The 12653-nt window shown below is 51.6% G+C and overlaps 1 protein-coding gene across 1 annotated transcript in view; it reads left to right on the top strand.

Annotated features, from left to right (window-relative positions):
• LOC104492492 (voltage-dependent T-type calcium channel subunit alpha-1H-like) overlaps positions 1 to 12653 on the top strand; it is a gene marked incomplete at both ends in the record, with an annotated part of 35132 nt that overhangs the window by 19393 nt on the left and 3086 nt on the right. The window contains 4 exons of the mRNA XM_010135059.1: positions 2355 to 2433; positions 4517 to 4638; positions 5117 to 5455; positions 10541 to 10724. Of these exons, the coding sequence (XP_010133361.1) occupies positions 2355 to 2433; positions 4517 to 4638; positions 5117 to 5455; positions 10541 to 10724 (724 nt within the window). The remainder of the gene's footprint in view (positions 1 to 2354; positions 2434 to 4516; positions 4639 to 5116; positions 5456 to 10540; positions 10725 to 12653) is intronic.

Below are 12653 nucleotides of genomic sequence, written 5' to 3'. Positions count from 1 at the left end.
TGGAGGACACATCTGCAGGGGCTGGGCAAGGCAGCGGGTTGTTCTTGTGCACCTGGGGAGCAGCCCTGGATGGCTAGATACAGGCTGGGATGGAGATCACGGGTGAAGGTGGTCCCATCACCCATCCCAGGAGCTTTCACTGCTGTCTCTTTCACATAGCCCTGTTTCCAAACCGGAGCCAGAGGTTCAGTCACTGAGCTTTGGAAGTGCCCATGCGTCCGCTCTCAGCCAAGGGAAGTGCAGCCTCAGACACCCGCAAACACCATGTTAGCGAACACGCCCTGTGGCACTTCAGAGGATGCCGAGGGCTGTGGCGCCTCGAGGCTATGCAGCAAACCCGTGAGCGGAAAATGGTCTCTGAAGGACTTGTTATGAGACACGTTGGTTCAGGAATGTAATTAGTGACCATCTTAAATACAGATTCTTTTACAAGGGCACACTAGAGAGCAGGCAAATTGTTTATGAGCGAATGTCTCGCTTTGCATGTTGAGAGAGATAATATTTTTGACGGATAACCTGGTAATAACTTTATGTTAGTCTAAATTCTTCAGAATTTTATCAACGCCAGAAGTTTGCAGGCTGATTTATTAGGCATTAAAACAGCAGTAAAATATTCAGCTTATGGGCTGCCTTGAAAAAAATCCAAGACCCTCTTCTGCAGCGCTGTAAAGTCAGGCTTTAATGTACACTCAACCTTGAAAACTTGTTTATTGCTTTTATTTTCCTTCCCTTTAGCTACTTGCTCACTTGCCTCCCCGGCAGCATTTACACCGGAGCCTGTTTTCTAGTGTTTCCCACTTTGCAGCCAGTTTGTAGGCTGCCTTCTCTTGCCTTACAGACCATCAGTGGTCCAGCAGGCATGAGTTAGGAAACGCTATTCCAGAAGAGAGTACCTGCAGATGAAACAGTCCAGAGCAGCCATCCCCACCACTGTACTATCTCCATTAGTCCCTGGAGTGTGGTAATACTGTTAGTGGAATTGCAAGGCTCTGTGTGCAGAAGCGGGTTTAGGGTTTATAGCAGTTGGAGCCTCCACTGGGTGATTAGACTATTCCCATTTCTTCAACACAAAAAAACCCCTACTTCGTAAGTGATAGCTGTGTTAATTTTATGATATCATACCGATAACCTTCCTAGTGAAATTAAGCAACACCCAGCAACGCTGTGGCTGGGCCACCTCAGAGAAGAAAGCTCTTTCCAGCCGAAGAGTACCCTTGGAGATGATGAATCCCCAGCCTGGCCACCTGAATCACCACCAGTTCATTTCTATTTAGAGACAAAATGATGCTTTGACATCGTGTCTAATTGGAGAACTCCATCACTCTGTCTCCGGTACAAGCTGATGGACTCGAGACTAAAAGCGGCAGGGAGGTGAGGGTGACCAGTTAGGTGCAGGTAAAATGCAGGTGCTTAGCTGGTCAGGGCGCTCTGCCCTTCGTGTGCTCTGCCTGAATCACACAAAATCTGCTCTTTGAGGTGTTCTAAAGGCTTTGACCTCATGAGTGACTGACTCCGGTGTAACGCCATTGGTATTCAGAGCGTTTGTGTTCCTTTAGCATCATCGCGCGTCTGTGACCGTCCTCTGCGGCCGCCTTGCAGTGCATGCTGATCTCTAATGGCAGGGACCTCCCGGTGCCTGGTCCACCGTGCCTGCTCCGCCATGCCCGCATTTCAGCACAGGGGTGTGGAACAGAGCTTTCCTTTTGAAAGTTGGGATGCGGGTAGCAGAGAAGTGGCAAGGCTGGGGGAGCTCTACATCACACTGGGGTTCATGTTCTGATTCTGAAAGCTCTCCAGGCCAGCAAAACCTTTCCAAACCAGGTAAATACTCTTGTGGCTTGAGACACGTCTTGTTCCTGTCTGTGTCTTGAAACCTTGAGCCTTTGTGCTCAGTCTCAAACCCGGCAAAGAGAAGGAAAAGGCCCTCGAAACCCAAACCAGAGCACCAGGTCTCATAAGCTCCCGGTGCGCTGAAGCTCAGCTTGGCCAAAGAGTAGATGAAGGCTGGACGTAAGTGGAAAGGTGATCGAGAGGCACCAGCCGTGGAGACTGCTTGGCACCTGGGAGACTTCTCTGAGTCATTACAGCAGAACCGTGAGAGGGGACCAGGGTGCTGGAAGCAGGGTGAAAGGGTGAGCGGGAGGCCCCAGCCGTGGAGACTGCTTGGCACCTGGGAGACTTCTCTGAGTCATTACAGCAGAACCGTGAGAGGGGACCAGGGTGCTGGAAGCAGGGGAGGTGATGATCGACCTCTGGCCACCAGTCCCTCTTTTGCTTGTGATTAAAATGTGATGGAGCTCGTTAATTTATGACCTCAACTTGCCTGACCCTTGTTCTGCTTTCTCCTTGTGTAGGTAGGGAACCTTGGCCTACTTTTCATGCTCCTGTTTTTTATCTATGCTGCCCTGGGAGTGGAACTGTTTGGCAAGCTGGGTGAGTAATGTGCCTGACATGATTTATTCCATCCGGTCGGTGTTTATTTGGTATCTAGCTGTTTCCTTTCTTGTCTCTCTCATTCCTGGGCCTTCCTTAGCTTCATGGCTCACAGTCTGAAGATTAAAGCTTTCTCTTGATCCCAGGGTCCCAGATGACACATGAGGATGTAACACAGAACCTGTCTAATGCGCGCACACACACGTTTAGAGATTTGTCCAACACCACCCTTGGCTGCAGAGGAACTATTTACTGCTTGAATATAATTGTCCAGCCTGGATGTGTTCACAGAGGTGGAAGTTTGCTACTTACTTAAGACAGACCATGAGTCTGCAAAGCTGGATGGTAGATTCGTGCTGGAGAGATGCCACCATAAACATGTCCCTCCTCGGAGCCTCCACCACACTCCATTAGTTTTCTGCACTTGGCGAACACGGCTCTTCCCGCTGCCCAAGTCTTGCCTGTCTGTTGTTCTTCTCAGCATCACCTTCCCCTTTCTGCATAAATCAGGAAGCATCAGCTGGTTCCTGATTGTCCAGCAGCGCTGATTCCTCTGGCTGGAGGTTACTGTGGGGCTGATCATGAATGTGTCCACCACTAAAAAGAAGCTCAGGTGGAGTCAGAGAGAAAGCTCTCTAGCCCTGCCTTGCTTGGCTTAGCCAGGCCAGGGCAGTCACTGCTGTTAAACAGGCTGTTCCATGGACGTGTGTCTGTCTTCCCAGTGTCTGCACACCAGTGAGGGCTTCAACAGCCTGAGAAAGGCCCTTCTTCCGCAGTGGTTATGGCTGTCATTAATCCCCTTTAAGGGTCCAGCCCCCTGCTCCCATTACAAATGCCTGAAAGCAAAATATTTCTTTTGGCCAAAGACAAATGATTTTTCAGTCTCCAACAAATTCTGGGAAAAAATGAGTTCTGCATCCACTCCAGATGAAATATTGTGGGTTTACATGACGTATCTCTATTAGCTCAGCCACAAAGGTGAAAAACGTCCTATTCACAGCGGCACCTTCTGCTGCTCTGAATCTCTTTTGTGTCTCCAGGCACACACCTTGCTCAGCCCTCAGTCACCGCAGCATGTGGCCAGAGGCTGGGACAGCCCCAACCTTGTCCGGATGAGCTGCAGGCAGCCAGACCACCACTTCTCATCCTGATTTAACTGGGAAATACTTCCCCTTCCTTTTCTCGATCACTGCTAGTCCATGTCAGCCACAAGAACCATCAGCGCCCGCTCACTCCCCCAGGGCTGGGCATTTGTGCAGGTTTTTTTGGTTTTTTTGGTTCTCCTTCCTACAAATACGTCACTAGTGCAATGCCCTAGCAGGAGGTATTGCTGCCTGTCCTGACAAATATTTGACGAGCCCGTGTTTTATGGAAAGGTTATTTCGTCTGTTCAGTTTATACTCATTCGTATATTAATTCTCAGGGGGAAAATGTCAAATGGCTCAACTCTGTCTCGGTGAAACACCCCTCATGGTAGATGTACCCTGTAAAAATAATCAAGACAAGGCCATCACCAAGAAGGGGACATAGTTTGCTGAGACAGCCCAGCAAGTCTGCTTGTCTCCACCTCCTTTGAGATGATCTCTTTGTGTTGGCTCTGCCTGTTGGGGTGAAGTCAAGAGAATCACAGAAATGTTGGTGGAAGAGGCTGCTGAAGGCTCACACACACACACACACACTCAACCTCCCACTTGAAGCCCTATCAGTAGCTCAGAGTAGCTGTGGCTTTGTCCAGCCAAATCTTGACTACTTCCAGCAGCCGAGCTCCCCCACCTCTCTGGTGAGCTGGCCCAGGGCTCTTGGACCCTCCAGATGAAAACAACTTTCCTAATGTCCAGCCTGGACCTCCTAAGCCACAGCATGTTGCTGTCCATTCTATCAGCCGCCTCCACTGAGCAGAGCCAAGCTGCACAACCTCCGCAGCTGCCCTTCAGCAGTTGCAGGCCACCAAGAGATCGCCTCCGTCACGCCGTGTTTCAGTGTGACATAGCTCAGGGTCTCACCACCGGCTCTGGGGGTCTGCTGTGGTTAAGCACTGGCAAATGTGGCTTTGCTGATATGCTTCTGCTTCTCTCTCCTGCAGACTGCAGTGAAGAAAACCCTTGCGAAGGTCTGAGCCGGCACGCAACCTTCACCAACTTCGGCATGGCCTTTCTCACCCTCTTCAGGGTGTCGACGGGGGACAACTGGAATGGGATCATGAAGGTGAGTGCAGCCTCTGTCTGGGTACTTTTTCTCTGTAGATTTATAGGTACAGATTTCAAACAAATTTAAGTACCTCTTGTGTGGAAACAAGTAAGGTTTCCTTTTAAACCATCAACATGAAACTGCCCCATTTAAATGCCGAGTGTATTTACAAGCGATAATTTGTCCTAAGTCTCACCCGACCTGAAACTTTGTTCTTTTTAACACACATATAATACTTCAGGAAAATCATGTCAGGTCTTGTGACTGAGAGGACTGACCATGTCCCCTGTGCCCTCTGCCTTTGGTACATAACGCCATCCTCCTCTTAGTAGATGATGTCATGGTGTCTGTGATTTCTTCTATCCATTTTCATTGTGCCTACGAGCCATTGTGTCTGGGCTTCAGTCCCCAGCAGGTTATCTATGACATTTGTGGACTCGAGCCCAAGCAGAGCCCCAGTCCTTACCGATCCCTCACCTCTCCCTCTCTGTGGCAGGACACTCTCCGGGAATGCACTCGGGAAGACAAGCACTGCCTCAGTTACCTGCCTGTTATCTCTCCTGTCTACTTCGTCACCTTCGTCCTCATCGCACAGTTCGTCCTAGTCAACGTGGTGGTGGCAGTGCTGATGAAGCACTTGGAGGAGAGCAACAAGGAGGCCAAGGAGGATGCTGAGATGGATGCTGAGATAGAGTTGGAGATGTCCAGAGGGGCAACCACCTCAGCCACCGGTGGGAGCAGGGGAGGTGCAGTGGCCCTGGAGAGCAGGGCACCCTACAGAAGTCAGGAGACCATGAAGTCAGAGTCTGTGGTGCAGGTGAAGCACCAAGCCCTGGTAATAGTTCACACAAAGCATCTGCTCCTCCTGCGCTCAGGGTGGGGTGGGGAGGGCTCTCACTGGTCACTGCTGTCTGATCACCAGGCAGAAAGATCACACATGACACCGAGCCAAAGAGGCAGCGTGGGAGGAAGGCAGCTTTCCAGAGTGCCCCTACGGCAGAGACGTCACCACCACCTCCACATCTGGAGTCATCTCAGGAGGGTCCCTGAGGTCAAAGGCTGCTTGAAATGCATTCTCCAGGGCTAACACTGTCCTGACGGTTGTTCCGGGGGAGGGTTGAAAGTCCATCTCTTGCCATTTCCAGTTCATTCAAAGGTTGTGAACTTTGAGTTCAGAACCATAACGGCCACAGGTCCCTGTCCTGCTCTCCCAGCCAACACAGCAGTCCTTGTCATTTCAGCAGGGGCAGCAGCACCAGGAAGCAATCTCATAAAGCGCTGGGAATGCTGGCGCCGACAGCCCTGCCACACGCAGCAAGGGGTGGCATAAATGCCCTTCTCACCAACACAGACCTACTGCTCAGGTTCTTTTTTAATCCCACCTTGGGATTTCCAGAGCACCCTCGAGCAAATCATAGTGTGCAGCTCAGGAAAGCCTCTGTTTTCTATTAGTCTTCTAGAAAAACAGGGCATTCAGAAGTCAGGGTGGAGAGAAGGGGCATGAGATAATTGTCTCATCCCATGTCAGCCGCGTATGATTAAGAGTGAATATGAAATTGCTTTGTCGCTGTGATTGCAAACAAAGCCACCGTAAAATCAGTGGGGGATTTGAGATTAAATTACATTACATTAGTTTCTTGTAAAATCTATCAGACTCTATTAAGTCAAGGAAGAAGAAATTCAGTTACACGGCGATGGGGAATTCGCAGTTTGAATGTAGTTCCTAATAGACATTTCTGCAGGAAAATGCACCATAAACACCCGCCTGTTTTTCTCATTGTGGGAAGAGAGGGCACATCCTTTCCCGTGGGCTGACACTGCAGACCAAGTTCTTTCTCCTTGGGTTTTCCTCATCCTCCAACACCTCCTGAGCACACCAGCACATGCAGAGCTTCCCTGTAGCCCTCGAAAACCTGTACTGACAGGGGATGCCCCCCAGAGGGGGAACAGGGAGAGCAGGGAGCTGCCCACTGATGGCCCCTGCGGGTGAGGCTGCGCGAATGAGGGTGAGAGTTTTGTCTGCCCTGGCCAGCAGCGAGGGAGCGGTGGGGCTGGGCTCTGGCGATGCCCTCACTCCCTTCTTGGACACCCAGGCAGAAGCGTGGAGGCTGGAAGAGGCTGCATGGAAGAGGTTAAATACATAGAGCTCTGGAAAGTGTGGTAAGATGCTTGGCATTTTCTAGCCATTTGTGCTGATTTTTGCAGCCCTCATTTTCTTGACTCTTCCTTCTGGCTCTGGATGAATGGGGCAACTAGGAAATGCCACGGGGCAAATGAGTTCGAGCGTTAGAGCCAGCCTTGCTCTGCTACTGATGCTTTTTATCTCCCTGATTTGAAGGAGGCGCTGAGCTGTGAGACTGTGTCTTTAGCCATCCCAGACTCAGACACGCTGGAGGGGGCAGAGGCTCCCGCGGTGGAAATCCCATCCTTCCGCTCTGTTTCCCACCATGTCCTGACACCTTCCCACAAAACCCCAGGCCACGAGGCTGAGGTGAATGCCGCCGCGCCGTTGCTTCTGCGTTGTGGCATTGTGCTTTGGTGCTGTGCAGCTAGCGGTGGTGTCCGAATTGTCCTGACCCTGTCTCTTCACAGCCACCACAGTCCTTCCCATCCTCCGTCCTTCGTACTGCCGTTGTGTGTGCAGGAGCTGGGCAACGAACCTATCCCAGCCGACTCTGCCAGCAGCCCGATGTGGGCCATGAGTGAAATACTCTCAATATATTGAGAGCTGGAGGCAGGCAGAGTCTTTTCTTTGTGGAGAAAGCACAACCCACTTTGATTTTCTCATTGGTGCTATAAGAACTGGTTTCTGATGTGATACTGAGGAAACAATGGCGTAAGTGGCCCAGCACATCAGGCTTTCAGGAGGCACCAGAGCTGTGTTCTCAGGAGATGCTCTGGGGAGGTCACCCAGCAGACCAGAAGAGCTGTAGCCTCCCTTGCTCAGTCCCTGCTGATCGGAAGGATATTGCAGGTTTGCCCCGCTGCAGCCCCATTTCCTCCTCAAGGTGAACGTGCTCTAGATGCCCTCGGGTGGTGAAGATGCTCATGCTGCAATAGGAGCATGTTTGCTGTTGACAGAGAATCTGCAGAGGCCACCCAGAACTAATCTGCTTCAGACTTGAGCCATTTTCCTCTATTACCTGACCTCTGTCATGACTCTCAGGCATCTCCTAGTGCCAGGTGTCTTGCAGCATCTCCATACAAATTCTGGTCTCAGATTAAGCTCTTGATGGCCAAGTGGTTTTCCCTGTGAGAGACCAGTGATATGAAGGTTTACTCCTCAAGGAAGCCCATAGCTCTGCAGGATGTCCATAGCTTGGCCACCTGGAAGCTGCAGAGGCTCGAAGGGAGATGGCAGGGAAGGCTTCTTTGGGCTGCAAAATGTGGAACTTTGCAAATGCAGCTGCAAGGGGTCCTGGGTTACTGCTGGAGCATGACCCTGGATGCCACCAGAGTTGGCCTGTGTGGGGGCCCTTGTTCTTCCTCCGCCTTCCCCACCCTCCGCAGAGGCTGCAGGAAGAGGCTCAGCTCGCTCACGGTGCTGGAGACACAGGCCTTCGGAGTGGGATCAGGAGGGGCCCTTCCTCTGGGAATTTTGCCCACGACTTTTCTGCAGGCTCTTGGCTCCAGGCCTTTGAGAAGTTATGGTGTTCCCTCTTCCAGAGTGTCCTGCCAGTCACCTCTGCTTACAGAGTGTCTTCTGGCCGATCAGTCGCCCGGGGAGGGCCGTGTCCCCTGGAGGTATTTGCAGGATTATTTCTGCTGGAGCTCCCACTGCACCAGAGCAAACTCAGAGCTCGAACAGACTATTGATTCCCAGACACGAGAGGAGGGAGTCCTGCTCATTGATTAAAGATGCTGAATGGAGCCTCTGAGCTGCCTCACCAAGACCATCTACAGTCAATTTAGTGCCTTTCCACTTGGCCCGAGCAGCATCCCATGGTGAGCAGGCTCCCACCTTGCACCTCAGATGCCTGGGATCCTCCCACGCCCTCAGGGTGCCTGCAGGCAGGGTTCTCCATACCCAATCTCAGCAGCTCTGGTCCAGGTTGGGCTTTTGTGGGTTTTGAAGAAGCCACGTTGATTTCCAGGGCGTGGGGTGAGGCTCCTGAGTGCACCAGGTTTTTCTCACCAAAGAGGGGGAGCGGCAGTGCCGGTGGAGGTGTGTCTCCAAATGTTCGCAGCTGTCGAGAGCAGCTCACCAGCCATGAGCCAACAAGCTTCCCATCCGTGGTTCCTATTTCAAGTACTTATTACTGAGGCTTTGAAGCCATTTGAAATTTGCCCACACCCCTCTCTCAAGTGGGTCTCAGTAGCCGAAACCTTAAAAACTGCAGTTGTTAATGTCCAGAAGGGATTTCTGTCCGTTTGTCCCAGCCCCACACAACCAATACAAGACCCTGTGAGGGCAGACTGAGATTTAATAGCCAGACACCACAATCCTTCTGTCTACTGAGAAAGTGGAGCAAGACTTTTTGTTCTCGGTGTGGCATCGGGTTGCCTTCGAGCTGAGGTGTCGTGATGCTGATGGAGTATTAGCCATAATGGCCAGGGGCTGCTGCTGGGTTAATCCATCAGACCAGAGAGCTGGGCTGCACCCAGAGGGCTGCTGGGCAAGGCAGCGGCAGTGCTGGATGCCAACGACCTGGGAGTAACCGCTGCTGATCCCCCGTCTTCCCAGCCAAGCTCAACAGGATAAAAGCATCGAGTGATTTGTCTTGGGATGTGCCTCGTTACGGATCTGAGGAAAGAAATTTATGAGCTAGAAATGTATGGAAAAAACAGGTTTAACCAGATCCCTGGTGACCTCTGAACTATCCGGCGAGGGATCTCAGGCCCAGATTTTGCTGGCAGGGAGGGGAAAACGCCCAGCAGAGCAAAGCAAAATACGTTTAATTTAAGACATGCAGCTGGGAAAATGTTTTTGATCAGTCACTGGGAGGCTGACGTTAAAGGAAAACCAGAGCAATTAGTCGTACTTTGGATACCATGGTAAATTGTGAGGGGAGTGAGTTTAGGACCAAAACCTCAGGGCCGGGAGCCAGGTGGCAGGTCCTCTTCCAAGGGCTCCCACTCCCCCAGCGCTTGGCCAAGTCATGGTGCCACCTCTCCTGGCTGCTCCGTCAGCATCCCAGGGACATTGCTGGGATGTTAAAGCCTTCTGAGATCCCAGGATAAATTTGCTGTAAGGTGATTAAGGTAGAGAGGGCCTCAGAGGAGCAGCGCGGGGGCAAGTTCAACGTTTGTGACATGCTCTGTCCAGGCACTTCCAACCAGATCCATTTGACAGCAAAGGCAGACACAGAGAACCCCCTTTTCTACCCCACACACATGCCGCTCTGATGTCTTCTCCTCCCTCTGCCATGTGGCTGTCTTCTTCTGGGGTCAGTGGTGCTGAAAGTGCTCTGTGTTGTAGGAGAGAGCCCCCAGGGTCCGCCATGGTGTCAATGTGTACGTTTAAATGTCTGCCTGCGTGTGTGCGTGTGTGTGTTCAGGGAGATAATGACACTGGAATTTCCAGAGGCACTTGGTCCCTCGGTCAGCGTGGCCCTTCTGTCCCAGAGCAGCTCTGAGGAGAAGGGCCTCACCGCCCCGTCCGGGCTGAAAGCATTCCTGGGAGAAGCAGAGCAGAGCAGTGTGAGAACTGCTGGCTTCCCGCTCGGTTGGGAGGCTGGGCCCCATTTCCCTGGGTCTCACTTTTTCTCTGTGGTGGCCAAAAGTCGCTTAGTGGTGGGTCATTGATGCCTGGTTTTACTCCAGCCGCAACCTGAGCTCTCCCCTCAGGCGTAGCTTTGGTGTCCTGCTGCAGCCATCAGGGCCACAGGCTCTGGGAGGTGCCAAGAGGAACTTGAAGAGGTTACTGTGAACTCCTGACCAAGATGCTAAATGACCCTGTCTCCCTCTCCTTGCTTTGCAGGGCAGCGCAGCCTCTCTGAGGCCCCAGGACTCGCACAACCTGCTGACGGTCCGCAAGATCTCCGTTTCCCGCATGCACTCCTTGCCCAACGACAGCTACATGTTCCGGCCGGTGATGCCAGCGAAAGCCCCTTTCCCCCTCCACGAGGTGGAGATGGAGACGTATCCCTGCAAATCCCAAAGAGGTACCGCTCGTCGCACCGCTGCGGCTCCCCGGGGGAAAGCTGGTTTGATGGGGGGCAGTGGGGCTCCCCGGAGGTGTTGGAGGCGTGGAGGACAGGCTGTCAGTGGAGGAAAAGGGTACGAGCTGCACGTGTCTGCTGAAGCGGTCAGCCCTGACATCCTGGCTACAAATCGATAAAATCAACATGAATAAAAGCCGGAATTGTTTTTTTTTTTTAAAAAAAGCTCTTGTTTCAGGCAGTCTTCAGCCTCAGAGCTGTGTGAGCAGGGGACATGGAGTTCAGAGCTGCAGGAGTTCCTTTGGGAGATAAAGATTAGCAACCCCTCTGCAGTGCCTCCCTAGCCTGGCCGAATGATGACCCTTGTGGGGAGACCCTGCCGTCAGGGAATCAGCACCTGCACAGAGCCTTCGGGTATTCATTTACCCAACTGTGTCCTAGTCCGTTTCCCCTGCAGCGCCTTGCTCTCTCTTTTGTGTTGAGCGGGTTGGTTTGAAGGGGAAACCGGTAAGAAAGAAAATATCTGCCTCCCTCAAAGCACGTGTGCCTCTGGGGAGGCTCCCGCGCGCTGCCCAGCCTGGCCGCCTTTGACACAGTGCTGTTTGAAATGCAAGACCTGCTCGGCCAGATGAGGAGTGGGTTTGCAGAAACCCTGGTGGGGCTGGCGAGATCTGCTCCGATTTCCTCGGATGAAGGAACGCTGTATTTGTTCAAACTCTCCGGATAGCCGTTAATGTTCTCTGCTCAGTATTTATTGTTATTTCACCTGCAAATTCTTCGCTAGGCAAAGAAAACAGGGGTTGAGTTTCATGGCTGGACTACTGGGGATGGTTTTCATCTCTGTAGTGGGTGTAAATCAGGATTTATACCAGTATAAAACTGCTGCGATGTTGGCAGGGGTGGGTAGAACTGACCAAGAATTCTCTCGTGTTTCCCAAGTTGCTCTCCAAGAGCACTTGAACAAAGGCTGTGCCTTTTCACCTGCTCCAGTAAATGAACCCAACCAGCATCACTCAGAGCTCTGCTGCCTCTGAGCTCACCAAACTCCGGTTTGAATCGCAGGCCCGTAAGTAAAACGGAGCACGTAGAGATTCACGTCAGCATTTGTGCTTTCACGGGCTGCTCAGCGTCCGGTCTTCTCCCAATACTTCAGTGACCACACAGTGAAAATATTGCGAGACGACCAGATCTTGTGTTATTTTGGTCTTAGATTAAGTTTCCTGCATTTACTAGAAAAATAAGAGAAGAAATAGACAAATCCAGAGATACTGGGAGTTCCGGAGTGTGCAGTGGAGAGGGGTTTTTGGTTTCCTATACGAGAGCTGGATGGAAAGTTTCCAACAGAAGGAAATTCCAACAGTAAGGACAGGGAGGAGATCATGGGGTTTGGATTTTACGACCATAATTGTGACTGATTTTCTGATAAAAGTTTTTCTTCATCATAAAAGCCATTTTGTAAAGCCTGGGTTCGCAGATGAGCAGCACAGACTCGGTCTGAAACTCCGGCTGTAGGAGAGCCCCAAAAAGAACCAGGGAGAAGCAGGGTGGGGTGGGAGCTCGCTGCGCGGCTCTTTCTGTGGGGTTCCGGGGAAAAGCTCCGAAAGAAAAATGATTAAACAGTAACTTTTCTTTTTCCCCACCAACAAATCTCTTTCTGAAATGCAACTGCAATCTGTCTGGATGGCTTTTGTCACAGGTTCAAGTTGCCTGACCTCTGGGCGAGATCTCTTGAGGTGATGGATAGTTGTGTTTTTAACACGGAGCAGCAATGCAGAAACAGACGTTGGGTTTCAAGCTAATGAGAACAATAAATCCTGCGGCTAAAAAATTAAAAAAAGCAAAAGATCTTTCCAACAAAACAGAGCTGCAGTAAGGCAGCACCAGGAAGGGGCTGGGGAGGAGGGATTGCCTTTAGACTCAGCCAGGGGACCG

This window comes from Buceros rhinoceros, unplaced genomic scaffold, assembly GCF_000710305.1.
Source record: "Buceros rhinoceros silvestris isolate BGI_N320 unplaced genomic scaffold, ASM71030v1 scaffold15034, whole genome shotgun sequence".
NCBI lineage: Eukaryota > Metazoa > Chordata > Aves > Bucerotiformes > Bucerotidae > Buceros > Buceros rhinoceros.
This window is presented reverse-complemented; position numbering and strand designations above follow the sequence as displayed.